Source organism: Hyperolius riggenbachi, chromosome 10, assembly GCF_040937935.1.
Source record: "Hyperolius riggenbachi isolate aHypRig1 chromosome 10, aHypRig1.pri, whole genome shotgun sequence".
Taxonomy (NCBI): Eukaryota; Metazoa; Chordata; class Amphibia; order Anura; family Hyperoliidae; genus Hyperolius; species Hyperolius riggenbachi.
Window position 1 is genome coordinate 275867431 of NC_090655.1, and position 17740 is coordinate 275885170.

At 48.9% G+C, this 17740-nt stretch overlaps 1 protein-coding gene across 1 annotated transcript in view; it reads left to right on the forward strand.

Moving 5' to 3' along the window:
• The first annotated feature begins 1007 nt into the window (after positions 1 to 1007).
• The window catches only part of LOC137537226 (uncharacterized), a 136089-nt gene continuing 119356 nt past the window's right edge, over positions 1008 to 17740 (forward strand). Inside the window, 3 exon segments of the mRNA XM_068259324.1 lie at positions 1008 to 1058; positions 15548 to 15645; positions 15758 to 16793. Coding sequence (XP_068115425.1) covers positions 15836 to 16793 — 958 coding nt within the window. The 5' untranslated portion in view covers positions 1008 to 1058; positions 15548 to 15645; positions 15758 to 15835.

Here is a 17740-nt window from a genome sequence, read left to right on the forward strand (position 1 = left end):
CTGAAAGCCAAATTATTTCATTCCTCCACTATCCATGGCGGCCTGGAGGGGAATAGTAATTAACACATCCCGGAGTTTTTTTGTAGCCGAAGTTTTTATATGGGTTACACCAGGCACCTTTTTTTGTAGCCGAAGTTTTTATATGGGCTACACCAGGCGCCTTTTTTGTAGCCGAAGTTGGTATATATGGGCTCCACCAGGTGCCCTTTTTTACAGGCGCCCTTTTCATATAAACCCGGTGGCACCTATGCTTGGACACATACTGTATTCTGGGGGCATCCATACACGGCTAGGACAGGGCAAGGGAACAAGAGTGGACTCACTGACACAGGGACAAAAAGTGACAGAGAGAGAGGCAAAAGAGGCACAGGGGGAACTGAGGTGACACAGAGGGGGACAAAAGAGGCACAGGGAAAATAGAGGCGAGACAGGGACATGAGGTGACACAGAGGGTAACAAAAAGGGGAAATGGGGAACTGAGATGACACAGAGGGGGAGAAAAGAAGCACAGGGAGAGCAGAGGGGGACAAAAGAGAACAGATTCAGGTTAAGAAGGAACCTACAGTCCCTACCTCATTCATTAAAGGAGAACTGTAGTGAGAGGTATATGGAGGCTGCCATATTGATTTCCTTTTAAACAATACCAGTTGCCTGGCAGCCCTGCTGAGCTATTTGCCTGCAGTAGAGTGAATCACACCAGGAACAAGCATGCAGCTAACCTTGTCAGATCTGACAAAAAGGTCAGAAACACCTGATCTGCTGCATGCTTGTTCAGGGTTTGTGGCTAATACTATTAGAGACAGAGGATCAGCAGGACAACCAGGTAACTGGTATTGCTTAAAAGGAAATAAATATGGCAGCCTCTCACTACAGTTCTCCTTTAACTCCTAGGAGTTCTGGTTCACCATGAGCTTGCTGGGTAACTTTGTGAAGGAGATACTAAAACAGAGCCTGCAGTTTGAATATTCACCACAAGATGGCGATCACACACAGGAAATGATGTAACAGCAGGAAAAAGAGAAGTTGCAGGAAGTGGAGAGGACAGGTTGTTGGAAGAGGTAATTGTGTGATTCTTGTTATATACTAGCACATATATGGCTGCTGGGCATTGTACAGGATGTATTGCAGTGGGGAGATCAGTGCAGACATGGGCAAGTATGAGGATAGTAATAGTATGAATGAGCATAGAGATTGTATGCAGCAATAACTGTATATAGGAGAGATGGGGAAGAGAGCATTAGTGTTAGATGGAATGTGAGCAGTCACACAGGGCTTTTCTCCTGTCTGACTCACAGTGCTTGGGAGCTGCAGCCACAGAAGGCACAGTCAGTAGCACCCCCTCCCCTCCTGGGCATTAAGCTGCATAATAAATGTATCACTAAACAGATGCTGCCTCCACCCAGAAGTGTATATTCTGTACACTATCCAGCCGCTGCCCCTAGTGCAGTTTTTACTTAAAGTGGACCAGTACTCTTGCACAGAAGGAAAACAGAGAAATGCACCATGTATGAAGAGAGTTTAGCCTGTCTAATTACCCTTCATCTGTGACTAATCATAGGTTGTAATTTGATCTCTCAGCTGTGTCAGCTTAGGAATCTCCTCTGCCATGGCAGAGCAGCTAATTTGTAAACACAGGATATTAACAATACAGTAGGTCTGCTTCCCTGAAAGCCGGAAGTAGGCACATTGCCGATTTATTGCATTGTATCACCTGTAACAAATAAATGTTTTTCTTTAAATGTCATTATGCTGTTGCTTATCTTTTAGAACCGAGAGGACATTCAGGTCCGCTTTAACTCTTTGACTACCAGAGATGCTTGGTGCTCATTTGGACTGTATCTGTCCTAGACAACCAGTAATGAGTTTTACATTCTGGGCAATGAAAGGATAAAACAAGCATACGTTGGCAGCAGTCCCCTCAGCCTTTCATACTACTCAGATGTTATCGGGCCCCTCCCAGCTGCCTGCTACAGATAAAGCCCCGCCCCCATATTTACTGCTCGGATAAGTGCAAATGGATTGGCACTGCAGGTCTGGGCACCTCACATAGGCACAGCCTTGGCAGCTAGGATCACAGTGCCCGCTCCCTGTAGCTGCAGGAACACAACAGACCAGGATAATGATGCCGTACATTACCCACGTGTTGTGACAGATGCAATGAAGCATACAGTCAATGAAAAGGATCCTTCACTTTTACTGTAAACGTGTGTGTTACCATGCTGTTCTATGTTACAGCGCAACACATCAGCCACACTGAGCATTGCATCAAACACATAAACGATTATTCAATGATGTGTTCCGCTTCTGCATCTGGTACAAACTGAAGCTGTACTGGGTAGGAGGGGCATAATAAAATACTCACCACGCCTCCAGTTCCCCTCCGTCCCCCGCCGCTCTTCCCTGGTCCGTCCTGTTGTCCTGGTGACTCCAAACTTGGACATGCTGCACCGCGCATGCGCAGTATGTCCGTTTTGCACTCCTGTGGCTGCGCTGTGATGTCACATGACAAGAGCACGCTTGCTTCCCCCCGCATCTCCAATCAGTGCTCATGCCGGGATGCAGGAACGAGTGCGCTCCTGTCCTGTGACATCACTACACGACCACTGGGGGGAGCAGAACAGACAAACTGTGCATGTGCAGTGCAGTATGTCCGGGTTTGGAGTCGCTGAAGTCGTCAGGACAACGAGACGGACCAGAGAAGAGCGGCGGGGGACGGAGGGGAAGTGGAGGCGCGGTGAGTATTTTATTATGCCTCCCTACCTAGTACAGCTTCAGTTTACACCAGATGCTTTCGCATCTGGTATCCTTTAACGATCACATTGTTTACCATATTGCCTGTCAACAAATCACATTGTTCACATCATTGCATTGCATAGAGGAGGGAGGGGGCGAGTCACATGTAAAGTTGGGGCGTGTCATATGTAAAGTTGGGGCGTGTCACATGTAAAGTTGGGGCGTGGCTAAACGTGTCCCTTTTCCTGACTCCAAAAGTTGGGAGGTGTGTCTTATACATGCTCAGTCTATACAAACCCAACAAATATACTTTTCCTAGACTTTAAAGTGAACCTGAACTCAGAAATTCCTATCTTCTCTAAAAGATAAGCAACAGCATAATAACCTTTAAAGAAAAAAACTTTTGTTACAGGTGATACACATCCTGCAATAAATCTGCATTGTGCCCACTTCCTGCTTTCATGGAAGCAGACATATTGTTACCATCCTGCGTTTACATATTTGCTGCTCTGCCATGGCAGAGGAGATTCAAATGTTGTCCCTCCCTCCTCTCTGATTGGCTGGCCACAGCAGCACTGGCATTGGCTAAGGGAAGCTGACTCCTATTGGTCAGAATCTCCCACTGCTTCCTGTGATCAGCTGTGACTGCCGGGATCCCGGGACTTGTATTCAGTGGCCCGGGACAGCGGTACAGAGCTTCCATAGAGGGACTGTCCCGCTGAAACCGTGACAGTTGGGGCATATGAGGAGATGTGACATCATATATGTGAGACTTGGAAACCATAATGTCATCCTTGACTATTTGTGCATTGTGATTGGCTGCAATATGTTGTTTTCCCTCTGTGCCATTGTAAAGGTAGCCATACACTCCTCAATTATGAGCCAATATTCCTCCAATTCATCACTCTCTGTTTAGAATCTAATGGATTCTGATGAATTCCTTCCCTCATGCAGAACATTGCTTTGTAATCGATTCCAGAATGACGACAGGGCAATGTTAGACTGTGCAATGCAGGGCATCACTATGGCCCATCCCTCAACTGCCGTTCCTGCCCCGCCCCCAATCAGCATCATCCTCTGTCATATCTGATGGATACTTTCAAATGATTTGAGGTCAGAATAATTTCTGATTTCATTGATTGGACATGTAGGTCAAGAAATTCTTATCTGTTTTGATCAAAGTGACTGAATCTGCTGGGAATCATATGGGAAGTTTGGGACATGTGGTGCCCTACAGGTAGTGTTGGATTTGGGTCATTGCTATGTTCAACCCAAATATGGCTGTACCATCCTGCTCAGGTCAACCTGAAAATCACTTGATTGGATGCTGCTAATTAGACACTCCCATAATGCCCAGTGACCCCTCCCATGATGCCTAGGGCCCTCCAATCAATTCAGTGATCTGCTCCTCCATCTTACTGGTGGCAGGCAGCTGATTGGCTGACACCACATGCCACACTAGGCAGCCATAGCTATACATGGTCTCCTGCTGTGCTAAATCTGCACTCACTTACTGGACATAGCTTCTCTGTGCTGCTGCAGTCTGTTGTGTCAGATAAAGCCAGTGCTGGCCAGGCAGGCAGATTAGGCAGCACTGCTAGTTTCAGGGTCCATCTCCACTAGCTGCAGATCATTGCATCGTATCACATCCGCGTTCAGCAGCGGGTGGTTTCTAGTTGTCTTCCGGAAGTCCAGTATCGATCAGATATGACAGAGGATGGCTCCAATTAGCGGGAAGGGGAATAGGATGCGTGCTGTGAGAATCTGCAGCCTGCCATCCGTAATTGCTACTGCATTGCGAAGCTAAATTCACATGCAATGGAAACTGCTCCATTGACATGCGTTGGTTTTAAGCCCAATCTACACGATACGATTCTTTGTGCGATTCGATTACGTTTCTATTTACGATCCGATTAAATCCTACATGTCCGGGATTCGATTAAATTCGATTTGCCATTCCAAAACAATGGCAAGTCGAATTGAATCGAATCCCGATCGGACATGTCGGATTTAATCGGATCGTAAATAGAATCATAATCGAATCACACAAAGAATCGTATCGTGTAGATGGGGCTTAAGTTTGGATGCGAAGCAATGATCGCATTGGGCTAGTGGAAACGGGCCCTGAGCTATAGACAGTATCACTGCTAGTACTTAACTACCTAAAGACCACCCCATGCCAATGGGCGTGGCCACGGCGGCGGCACCGCCTAACACCAAATGGCGTCAAGTCCTGGGGCCGGCTACTACAGGAGATTGCGCACACATCTCCTGCTTGGGAGGCGGAGCTCCACCCTGCCTTCAGTCTCCAAGCAGCGATCGCCGTTCGGGAGACTGTTAAAAGGCTGCGTACAGTGCTGCAATCTGCAGCAGCACTGTACTGGGGACAGCCATGTGAAATAGCTGTCCCCTCCATAGGCTGGGGAGTGATCAGTTGTCATAGGCTGAAGCCTATTGTCACACATGCGGCAATAGGTAATTTACTGAGAAATGTTGCTTCAGTTCAGTAAGACCTGCTTGGTGGTGCAGAAGTCTCCCAGCTGTGGAGGAGGTCTCTGCAGCAAGCGGAGGTTCTCTCCTACAAGTGTCTGCATAACCCATTCCTGTGTGACAGCTTACTAGAGAGTAAAGGGCTTACTGCATCCCTTTAGATGTGTATGCATGCCACTAAAGGGTCCTCTTCTGTGTACCAGTATATAGATCTGCATGTCTAAAGGGATACAGGGGGGCCTCTGTAAATGTCTCCTGCTATTGTATTTTGTTTATCTTTCTGATGTCCCGCCCGGCAGTGCGTGTGATCAAATGAGGTGAGTAGCAGGACTAGGTCGCTCTTCCTATGGGCTTTCTCCCTTATCTGTCAATTTTACCACTTGCTGATTTCCAGGGATGCTCATCCAGATTTCGGATATCCGAGTAACCCGGTTATCCCAACTTTTTAGCACTATCCGACCGGATTCGGATTCCGGTGACATGTACTGAAAACCGCACAGCACTATTTGGATTTCTGACCACCGACCCGGATATCCGCGGATTTTAACAGATATCCGGATCCGATTTGTAACGATCGGTGTCAGCACACATTATTGATTATTGGTGATCTGCAGTATCACCAAGAATACAGATATATACCTGATTATTGATGATCTGCAGAATCACCAATAATACAAGTATAACTAACCTCTGGACACCTGATAACGTGTAAGTGTTTTGGTGCAACAGTATATGAGCCCCGTGATTCCCTGACTGCTGGGAATCAGACTCTACTGCAGACAAGGGACTCCTTTGAGATAGAGTTCCTGACTGGATTGCAGAGAGATCCCTTTGAGGGACAGGGAGTCCCTGCAGCTACTGGACACCCCACCGGGGGGGTGTCCCAGATAGTACAAAGGAACTGAACACCCAAGGAGTGAGTGACAGTTAGAGAGGTCGGCCAGGCCAGGTCGGCAACACATGAGCAGATAAGGTACAGAGACAGAAGGCTGATTTAGTAACCAGGGACAGGCAGGGTTGGCAACAGGTAATCAGATATGCGTAGGTACCGAATCAGAAAGCAGAAGGAGGGTCAAGAGAGCAATAGGTCATAACCGATATCAAGCAGAGGCCTAGTCTGGGGTGTGAGGTCCGTGGTCTCAACACCCAGGAACTGGTCTAAGGAATAACACAGTAATGACACAGTATCCCTAAGCTGGGGTGTGAGGTCCGTGGTCTCAACACCCTGGAACTGGTCTAAAGTATAACACAAGAATGACACAGTATTCCTAAGCTTGGGTGTGAGGTCCGTGGTCTCAACACCCTGGATCTGGTCTAAAGTATAGCACAGTAATTACACAGTAATCTGGCTAAGTGTGGATTCCCAGGTCCACCTGGTTCAACCACACTGAAGGATCTGACTATGGTCTGAGTGCTAACACATAAGCATTCGCAACGGCAGACAACCGGCAACTGACAGGGAATAAGTATATATAGCAGAGCGCTCCTCAGCGCCGCCCAGTCCCATTCAGCCAATCACCTGCTGCGCTGGGATCAGCTGATCCCTCTCCTATTGGCATAAAGGGCCTGCCTCCTAGCACGCGGGCGTGCGTAGCTCTCCCATCTGTGTGCACTACTAGGCTCAGACAAACCAGGCGCATGCTGCTGCGGAGAAACCACCGGTCTGAACGCGGCACCAGCCGCCTCGGTGTCAGACCACGCGGCGGTGTCTCCGCAATCCATTACACGATTAAAGCAAAAAGACCACCACCACCATCGCTCTCTCACTCTCACTCTCTCTCACTCTCTGGTCTTCCAGGGATTTGTAGTATGTCAAAAGCAAGCTCACATACATTGGCCAGGAAATGTACATTGGCCAGGAATTGAACCCAGGTCAACTGCTTGGAAGGCAGCTATGCTCACCACTATACCACCAACCACACACACAGCAAAGGACAGCACTTTGAAGTCTGGAAGATTCCAGGGCAAGGGTGGGAAGGATGAAAAGCTAGGTGGCCATGCAACCATTCCTGCTAACCTAAAGCTTACTTATAGACAGTCATACGAGACACATGCTGGGTGCAGGGCTGTGTGGTGAGTGACCCTATAGACAGTCATACGAGACACATGCCGGGTGCAGGGCTGTGTGGTGAGTGATCCTATAGACAGTCATATGAGACACATGCCGGGTGCAGGGCTGTGTGGTGAGTGATCCTATAGACAGTCATACGAGACACATGCTGGGTGCAGGGCTGTGTGGTGAGTGATCCTATAGACAGTCATATGAGACACACATGCCGGGTGCAGGGCTGTGTGGTGAGTGATCATATAGACAGTCATACGAGACACATGCTGGGTGCAGGGCTGTGTGGTGAGTGATCCTATAGACAGTCATACGAGACACATGCTGGGTGCAGGGCTGTGTGGTGAGTGATCATATAGACAGTCATACGAGACACATGCTGGGTGCAGGGCTGTGTGGTGAGTGATCATATAGACAGTCATACGAGACACATGCTGGGTGCAGGGCTGTGTGGTGAGTGATCCTATAGACAGTCATACGAGACACATGCTGGGTGCAGGGCTGTGTGGTGAGTGATCCTATAGACAGTCATATGAGACACACATGCCGGGTGCAGGGCTGTGTGGTGAGTGATCCTATAGACAGCATATGAGGCATGCCGGGTGCAGGGCTGTGTGGTGAGTGATCCTATAGACAGTCATACGAGACACATGCCGGGTGCAGGGCTGTGTGGTGAGTGATCCTATAGACAGTCATACGAGACACATGCTGGGTGCAGGGCTGTGTGGTGAGTGATCCTATAGACAGTCATATGAGACACACATGCCGGGTGCAGGGCTGTGTGGTGAGTGATCCTATAGACAGTCATACGAGACACATGCTGGGTGCAGGGCTGTGTGGTGAGTGATCCTATAGACAGTCATACGAGACACATGCTGGGTGCAGGGCTGTGTGGTGAGTGATCATATAGACAGTCATACGAGACACATGCTGGGTGCAGGGCTGTGTGGTGAGTGATCCTATAGACAGTCATACGAGACACATGCTGGGTGCAGGGCTGTGTGGTGAGTGATCCTATAGACAGTCATATGAGACACACATGCCGGGTGCAGGGCTGTGTGGTGAGTGATCCTATAGACAGCATATGAGGCATGCCGGGTGCAGGGCTGTGTGGTGAGTGATCCTATAGACAGTCATACGAGACACATGCCGGGTGCAGGGCTGTGTGGTGAGTGATCATATAGACAGTCATACGAGACACATGCTGGGTGCAGGGCTGTGTGGTGAGTGATCCTATAGACAGTCATACGAGACACATGCTGGGTGCAGGGCTGTGTGGTGAGTGATCCTATAGACAGTCATATGAGACACACATGCCGGGTGCAGGGCTGTGTGGTGAGTGATCCTATAGACAGCATATGAGGCATGCCGGGTGCAGGGCTGTGTGGTGAGTGATCCTATAGACAGTCATACGAGACACATGCCGGGTGCAGGGCTGTGTGGTGAGTGATCCTATAGACAGTCATACGAGACACATGCTGGGTGCAGGGCTGTGTGGTGAGTGATCATATAGACAGTCATACGAGACACATGCTGGGTGCAGGGCTGTGTGGTGAGTGATCCTATAGACAGTCATACGAGACACATGCTGGGTGCAGGACTGTGTGGTGAGTGATCCTATAGACAGTCATATGAGACACACATGCCGGGTGCAGGGCTGTGTGGTGAGTGATCCTATAGACAGCATATGAGGCATGCCGGGTGCAGGGCTGTGTGGTGAGTGATCCTATAGACAGTCATACGAGACACATGCCGGGTGCAGGGCTGTGTGGCGAGTGATCCTATAGACAGTCATACGAGACACATGCTGGGTGCAGGGCTGTGTGGTGAGTGATCCTATAGACAGTCATATGAGACACACATGCCGGGTGCAGGGCTGTGTGGTGAGTGATCATATAGACAGTCATACGAGACACATGCTGGGTGCAGGGCTGTGTGGTGAGTGATCCTATAGACAGTCATACAAGACACATGCTGGGTGCAGGGCTGTGTGGTGAGTGATCCTATAGACAGTCATACGAGACACATGCTGGGTGCAGGGCTGTGTGGTGAGTGATCCTATAGACAGTCATACGAGACACATGCTGGGTGCAGGGCTGTGTGGTGAGTGATCATATAGACAGTCATACGAGACACATGCTGGGTGCAGGGCTGTGTGGTGAGTGATCCTATAGACAGTCATACGAGACACATGCTGGGTGCAGGGCTGTGTGGTGAGTGATCCTATAGACAGCATATGAGACACATGCTGGGTGCAGGGCTGTGTGGTGAGTGATCCTATAGACAGTCATACGAGACACATGCCGGGTGCAGGGCTGTGTGGTGAGTGATCCTATAGACAGTCATACGAGACACATGCTGGGTGCAGGGCTGTGTGGTGAGTGATCCTTTAGACAGTCATACGAGACACATGCTGGGTGAAGGGCTGTGTGGTGAGTGATCCTATAGACAATCATTCGAGACACATGCCGGGTGCAGGGCTGTGTGGTGAGTGACCCTATAGACAGTCATACGAGACACATGCCGGGTGCAGGGCTGTGTGGTGAGTGATCCTATAGACAGTCATACGAGACACATGCCGGGTGCAGGGCTGTGTGGTGAGTGATCCTATAGACAGTCATACGAGACACATGCTGGGTGCAGGGCTGTGTGGTGAGTGATCCTATAGACAGTCATACGAGACACATGCTGGGTGCAGGGCTGTGTGGTGAGTGATCCTATAGACAGCATATGAGACACATGCCGGGTGCAGGGCTGTGTGGTGAGTGATCCTATAGACAATCATACGAGACACATGCTGGGTGCAGGGCTGTGTGGCGAGTGATCCTATAGACAGTCATACGAGACACATGCTAGGTGAAGGGCTGTGTGGTGAGTGATCCTTTAGACAGTCATACGAGACACATGCTGGGTGCAGGGCTGTGTGGTGAGTGATCCTATAGACAATCATACGAGACACATGCTGGGTGCAGGGCTGTGTGGTGAGTGATCCTATAGACAGTCATACGAGACACATGCCGGGTGCAGGGCTGTGTGGCGAGTGATCCTATAGACAGTCATACGAGACACATGCCGGGTTCAGGGCTGTGTGGTGAGTGATCCTATAGACAGTCATACGAGACATGCCGGGTGCAGGGCTGTGTGGTGAGTGACCCTATAGACAATCATACGAGACACATGCTGGGTGCAGGGCTGTGTGGTGAGTGACCCTATAGACAGTCATATGAGACACATGCTGGGTGCAGGGCTGTGTGGTGAGTTATCCTATAGACAGCCATACGAGACACATGCTGGGTGCAGGACTGTGTGGCGAGTGATCCTATAGACAATCATACGAGACACATGCTGGGTGCAGGGCTGTGTGGCGAGTGATCCTATAGACAGTCATACGAGACACATGCTAGGTGAAGGGCTGTGTGGTGAGTGATCCTTTAGACAGTCATACGAGACACATGCTGGGTGAAGGGCTGTGTGGTGAGTGATCCTATAGACAGTCATACAAGACACATGCTAGGTGAAGGGCTGTGTGGTGAGTGATCCTATAGACAGTCATACGAGACACATGCTGGGTGCAGGGCTGTGTGGTGAGTGATCCTATAGACAGTCATACGAGACACATGCCGGGTGCAGGGCTGTGTGGTGAGTGATCCTATAGACAGTCATACGAGACACATGCTGGGTGCAGGGCTGTGTGGTGAGTGATCCTATAGACAGTCATACGAGACACATGCTGGGTGCAGGGCTATGTGGTGAGTGATCCTATAGACAGTCATATGAGACACATGCCGGGTGCAGGGCTGTGTGGTGAGTGACCCTATAGACAGTCATACGAGACACATGCCGGGTGCAGGGCTGTGTGGTGAGTGACCCTATAGACAGTCATATGAGACACATGCCGGGTGCAGGGCTGTGTGGTGAGTGACCCTATAGACAGTCATACGAGACACATGCCGGGTGCAGGGCTGTGTGGTGAGTGATCCTATAGACAGTCATACGAGACACATGCCGGGTGCAGGGCTGTGTGGTGAGTGATCCTATAGACAGTCATACGAGACACATGCTGGGTGCAGGGCTGTGTGGTGAGTGATCCTATAGACAGTCATATGAGACACATGCCGGGTGCAGGGCTGTGTGGTGAGTGACCCTATAGACAGTCATACGAGACACATGCCGGGTGCAGGGCTGTGTGGTGAGTGATCCTATAGACAGTCATACGAGACACATGCCGGATGCAGGGCTGTGTGGTGAGTGATCCTATAGACAGTCATACGAGACACATGCTGGGTGCAGGGCTGTGTGGTGAGTGATCCTATAGACAGTCATACAAGACACATGCTAGGTGAAGGGCTGTGTGGTGAGTGATCCTATAGACAGTCATACGAGACACATGCTGGGTGCAGGGCTGTGTGGTGAGTGATCCTATAGACAGTTATACGAGACACATGCCGGGTGCAGGGCTGTGTGGTGAGTGATCCTATAGACAGTCATACAAGACACATGCCGGGTGCAGGGCTGTGTGGTGAGTGATCCTATAGACAGTCATACGAGACACATACTGGGTGCAGGGCTGTGTGGTGAGTGATCCTATAGACAGTCATACGAGACACATGCTGGGTGCAGGGCTGTGTGGTGAGTGATCCTATAGACAGTCATACGAGACACATGCTGGGTGCAGGGCTGTGTGGTGAGTGATCCTATAGACAGTCATACGAGACACATGCTGGGTGAAGGGCTGTGTGGTGAGTGATCCTATAGACAGTCATACGAGACACATGCCGGGTGCAGGGCTGTGTGGTGAGTGAACATATAGACAGTCATACGAGACACATGCTGGGTGCAGGGCTGTGTGGTGAGTGATCCTATTGACAGTCATACGAGACACATGCCGGGTGCAGGGCTGTGGGGTGTGTGATCCTATAGACAGTCATATGAGACACATGCTGGGTGCAGGGCTATGTGGTGAGTGATCCTATAGACAGTCATACGAGACACATGCCGGGTGCAGGGCTGTGTGGTGAGTGATCCTATAGACAATCATACGAGACACATGCCGGGTGCAGGGCTGTGTGGTGAGTGATCCTATAGACAGTCATACGAGACACATGCCGGGTGCAGGGCTGTGTGGTGAGTGATCCTATAGACAATCATACGAGACACATGCCGGGTGCAGGGCTATGTGGTGAGTGATCCTATAGACAGTCATACGAGACACATGCCGGGTGCAGGGCTGTGTGGTGAGTGATCCTATAGACAGTCATACGAGACACATGCCGGATGCAGGGCTGTGTGGTGAGTGATCCTATAGACAGTCATACGAGACACATGCTGGGTGCAGGGCTGTGTGGTGAGTGATCCTATAGACAGTCATACAAGACACATGCTAGGTGAAGGGCTGTGTGGTGAGTGATCCTATAGACAGTCATACGAGACACATGCTGGGTGCAGGGCTGTGTGGTGAGTGATCCTATAGACAGTTATACGAGACACATGCCGGGTGCAGGGCTGTGTGGTGAGTGATCCTATAGACAGTCATACAAGACACATGCCGGGTGCAGGGCTGTGTGGTGAGTGATCCTATAGACAGTCATACGAGACACATACTGGGTGCAGGGCTGTGTGGTGAGTGATCCTATAGACAGTCATACGAGACACATGCTGGGTGCAGGGCTGTGTGGTGAGTGATCCTATAGACAGTCATACGAGACACATGCTGGGTGCAGGGCTGTGTGGTGAGTGATCCTATAGACAGTCATACGAGACACATGCTGGGTGAAGGGCTGTGTGGTGAGTGATCCTATAGACAGTCATACGAGACACATGCCGGGTGCAGGGCTGTGTGGTGAGTGAACATATAGACAGTCATACGAGACACATGCTGGGTGCAGGGCTGTGTGGTGAGTGATCCTATTGACAGTCATACGAGACACATGCCGGGTGCAGGGCTGTGGGGTGTGTGATCCTATAGACAGTCATATGAGACACATGCTGGGTGCAGGGCTATGTGGTGAGTGATCCTATAGACAGTCATACGAGACACATGCCGGGTGCAGGGCTGTGTGGTGAGTGATCCTATAGACAATCATACGAGACACATGCCGGGTGCAGGGCTATGTGGTGAGTGATCCTATAGACAGTCATACGAGACACATGCCGGGTGCAGGGCTGTGTGGTGAGTGATCCTATAGACAGTCATACGAGACACATGCCGGGTGCAGGGCTGTGTGGTGAGTGATCCTATAGACAGTCATATGAGACACATGCTGGGTGCAGGGCTGTGTGGTGAGTGATCCTATAGACAGTCATACGAGACACATGCTGGGTGCAGGGCTGTGTGGTGAGTGATCCTATAGACAGTCATACGAGACACATGCTGGGTGCAGGGCTGTGTGGTGAGTGATCCTATAGACAGCATATGAGACATGCCGGGTGCAGGGCTGTGTGGTGAGTGATCCTATAGACAGTAATACGAGACTACTCATGGGCCTTTCTTGTGGTTGAAGAGATGAGTGAACTGTGACACCACACTTAAAAGCAAAAAAACAGCAAATAGAGAAGCTTCCTCATATTGGGGCATTGGATTTGGTAAAATCTTAAGCCAATGTCTTGACTCACCACACAGCCCTGCACCCGGCATGTGTCTCGTATGACTGTCTATAGGATCACTCACCACACAGCCCTGCACCCGGCATGTGTCTCGTATGGCTGTCTATAGGATCACTTACCACACAGCCCTGCACCCAGCATGTGTCTCGTATGACTGTCTATAGGATCACTCACCACACAGCCCTGCACCTGGCATGTGTCTCGTATGACTGTCTATAGGATCACTCGCCACACAGCCCTGCACCCGGCATGCCTCATATGCTGTCTATAGGGTCACTCACCACACAGCCCTGCACCCAGCATGTGTCTCGTATGACTGTCTATAGGATCACTCACCACACAGCCCTGCACCCAGCATGTGTCTCGTATGACTGTCTATAGGATCACTCACCACACAGCCCTGCACCCGGCATGTGTCTCGTATGATTGTCTATAGGATCACTCACCACACAGCCCTGCACCCGGCATGTGTCTCGTATGACTGTCTATAGGATCACTCACCACACAGCCCTGCACCCGGCATGTGTCTCGTATGACTGTCTATAGGATCACTCACCACACAGCCCTGCACCCAGCATGTGTCTCGTATGACTGTCTATAGGATCACTCACCACACAGCCCTGCACCCAGCATGTGTCTCGTATGACTGTCTATAGGATCACTCACCACACAGCCCTGCACCCGGCATGTGTCTCGTATGACTGTCTATAGGATCACTCACCACACAGCCCTGCACCCGGCATGTGTCTCATATGACTGTCTATAGGATCACTCACCACACAGCCCTGCACCCAGCATGTGTCTCGTATGACTGTCTATAAGTAAGCTTTAGGTTAGCAGGAATGGTTGCATGGCCACCTAGCTTTTCATCCCCCCCACCCTTGCCCTGGAATCTTCCAGACTTCAAAGTGCTCTCCTTTGCTGTGTGTGTGGTTGGTGGTATAGTGGTGAGCATAGCTGCCTTCCAAGCAGTTGACCTGGGTTCAATTCCTGGCCAATGTATGTGACCTTGCTTTTAACATACTACAAATCCCTGGAAGACCAGAGAGAGAGAGAAAGTGGTGGTGGTGGTCTTTTTTTTTTTTTTTTTTTTTTTTTTTTCTTCTAAAACGGTTAAAAAAGGCTTTAAAACACCATTTCCGGTTTTCAATATGGATACCCGAATCCGGACGGATACTGGGGTCGGATATCCGAATTGAATTCGTATTTCAAAATTTCAAACTCTGATATCCGACCCGGATCGGATATCTAGGTATCCGGATACGAATTAGTTCCAGATAGTGAAAAGTGGTATCCGAGCACCCCTGCTGATTTCTAGTTATCAACAGGTCCAGCCAGATCTTAAAATTACCCAACATTTTATTTGTTTTACTGAATGCTCTAATCTTACTGAATTGACACTTTTTTGAGGTATTCACCGCACAAGCCGGTAATTTACCTCACTAGTCAGTTATTTTTACTTTTCAACCTGGTACTGCTTAGTTATTAGCCTATAGTATTCAGTCAGTGTGTGTGTTTCCTACAGAAAGATCCAGTAATGGAAACCCACCAGAGAGATGTACAGATCCTCTTTATTCCCAGTATTGTCCACCTAGAACCTCCATCATCTGATAAACGCATAGAGACAATGTATTTAGTCAGTGTGTATGTTTCCTATAGATGGATCCAGTAACCGAAATCCCCCAGAGAGATGTACAGGTCCTCTTTATTCCCGGGGTTGTCTACAGGAAGATCCCCCCACCCCCCACTATTATCAGGTAGGTGGAACTGAGTGTCATTAGAGACCCCAAACTATGTGACATTGTTTCCTGTTGTCTATGCTGTTATCTGTGTTCACATTATAAAGTGCTTCTTATTTTGTGTGATTAGGGTGGAGAACTGATACATGTAAGTGCTGTGGTTAAAGAGGAAGAAGAAGAGACATATGTGAGGAGTGATCAGCAGTCTATGGAGGAGAGTGACATGATGAGGACAATTAAAAAGGAAGAAGAAGAGACGTATGTGAGGAGTGATCAGCAGTCTATGGAGGAGAGTGACATGATGAGGACAATTAAAGAGGAAGAAGAAGAGACATATGTGAGGAGTGATCAGCAGTCTATTGGGGAGGGTGATATGATGAGGACCTATAAAGAGGAAGAAGAAGAGACGTATGTGAGGAGTGATCAGCAGTCTATGGAGGAGGGTGACATGATGAGGATAAAGAAAGAGGAAGAAGAAGAGATGTATGTGAGGAGTGATCAGCAGTCTATGGAGGAGGGTGTCATGAAGAGGACAATTAAAGAGGAAGAAGAAGAGACTTATGTGAGGAGTGATCAGCAGTCTATGACGGAGGGTGACATGATGGGGACACATAAAGAGGAAGAAGAGACGTATGTGAGGAGTGATCGTCAGTCTATGGAGGAGGGTGACATAACGAGGACAATTAACGAGGAAGAAGAAGAGACATACGTGAGAAGTGATCAGCAGCCTATGGAGGAGGGGGACGTGATGAGGATAAAGAAAGAGGAAGAAGAAGAGACTTATGTGAGGAGTGATCAGCAGTCTATGAAGGAGGGTGACATGATGAGGACACATAAAGAGGAAGAAGAGACGTATGTGAGGAGTGATCAGCAGTCTATGAAGGAGGGTGACATGATGGGGACAAATAAAGAGGAAGAAGAAGAGACGTATGTGAGGAGTGATCAGCAGTCTATGGAGGAGGGTGACATGATGAGGACAAGTAAAGAGGAAGAAGAAGAAACATATGTGAGGATTGATCAGCAGTCTATGGAGGAGGGTGACATGATGAGGACAAGTAAAGAGGAAGAAGAAGAGGCGTATGTGAGGAGTGATCAGCAGTCTGTGGAGGAGGGGGACGTGATGATGACATCTAAGAAGGAAGACATTATTACAAGCATGAAAACAGGTTAGTGATAAACATTAGATATTAAAAAGGCGTATTAAACTCAGTAACAAATATACATCAAACAAATGACAGTGCTCATAGGCTGCAACTGAATTGTAGACCAACAGAGGCATGCAGAGCCCCACAGGGCTAAATACATGCCTTGAATGCAAATCAGATGCAAATCATGTACTAGTCCTAATCTATAATTTGAATGCAAATTGATGCACATGGATGCAGCTAGCCATAAGTATACTTACATGAGTTTTGTACAGCAGGAGACATTGGCAGCGCTTCCAAACAGAGGCTGCACCCGAATTGACTACCTGCAATAGATGTGCAGAGCTCCACAATTGTGGACTAAAATACACAACATGCATTCAAAACAGGTACACCTGTACCTTTGCTGTACCTTTGCTGTACCTGTTTTGAATGCATGTTGTTTATTTCAGTCCACAATTGTGGAGCTCTGCACATCTATTGCAGGTTGTCAATCGGGTGCCTCTGTTTGTAAGCGCTGCCAATGTCTCCTGCTGACTAACAGATATGTCCCTGCTGGGCACAGTATAGATCATCTTCCTCTCAGTATGTGTGGTAATATTACCACAGTTTCATGAATCTGCCCCTTTGATACAATGTAAAGCAGTCAGTGTACAGCTTATATAATGGTGTAAATTTGCTGTCCCACCAACATAACTCAACACACAGCCATTAATGTCTAAACTGCTGGCAACAAAAGTGAGGACACCCCTAAGTGACAAATGTCAAAATTCTACTCAATTAGACATTTCAGGGCCCAATCCAATTCACTTATTTCCTAAGTTTTCTCCTTGGTGATATTTTCATATATTATCAATAAATGGCCATTTAAGCCACCCACAGGCAACAAAAACATAGTTTTGCAGTACTTTTTCATTTACAGAGTGTTGAGAAGTTATTTTAAACAGAAGATGAAAAATGATGTCCTA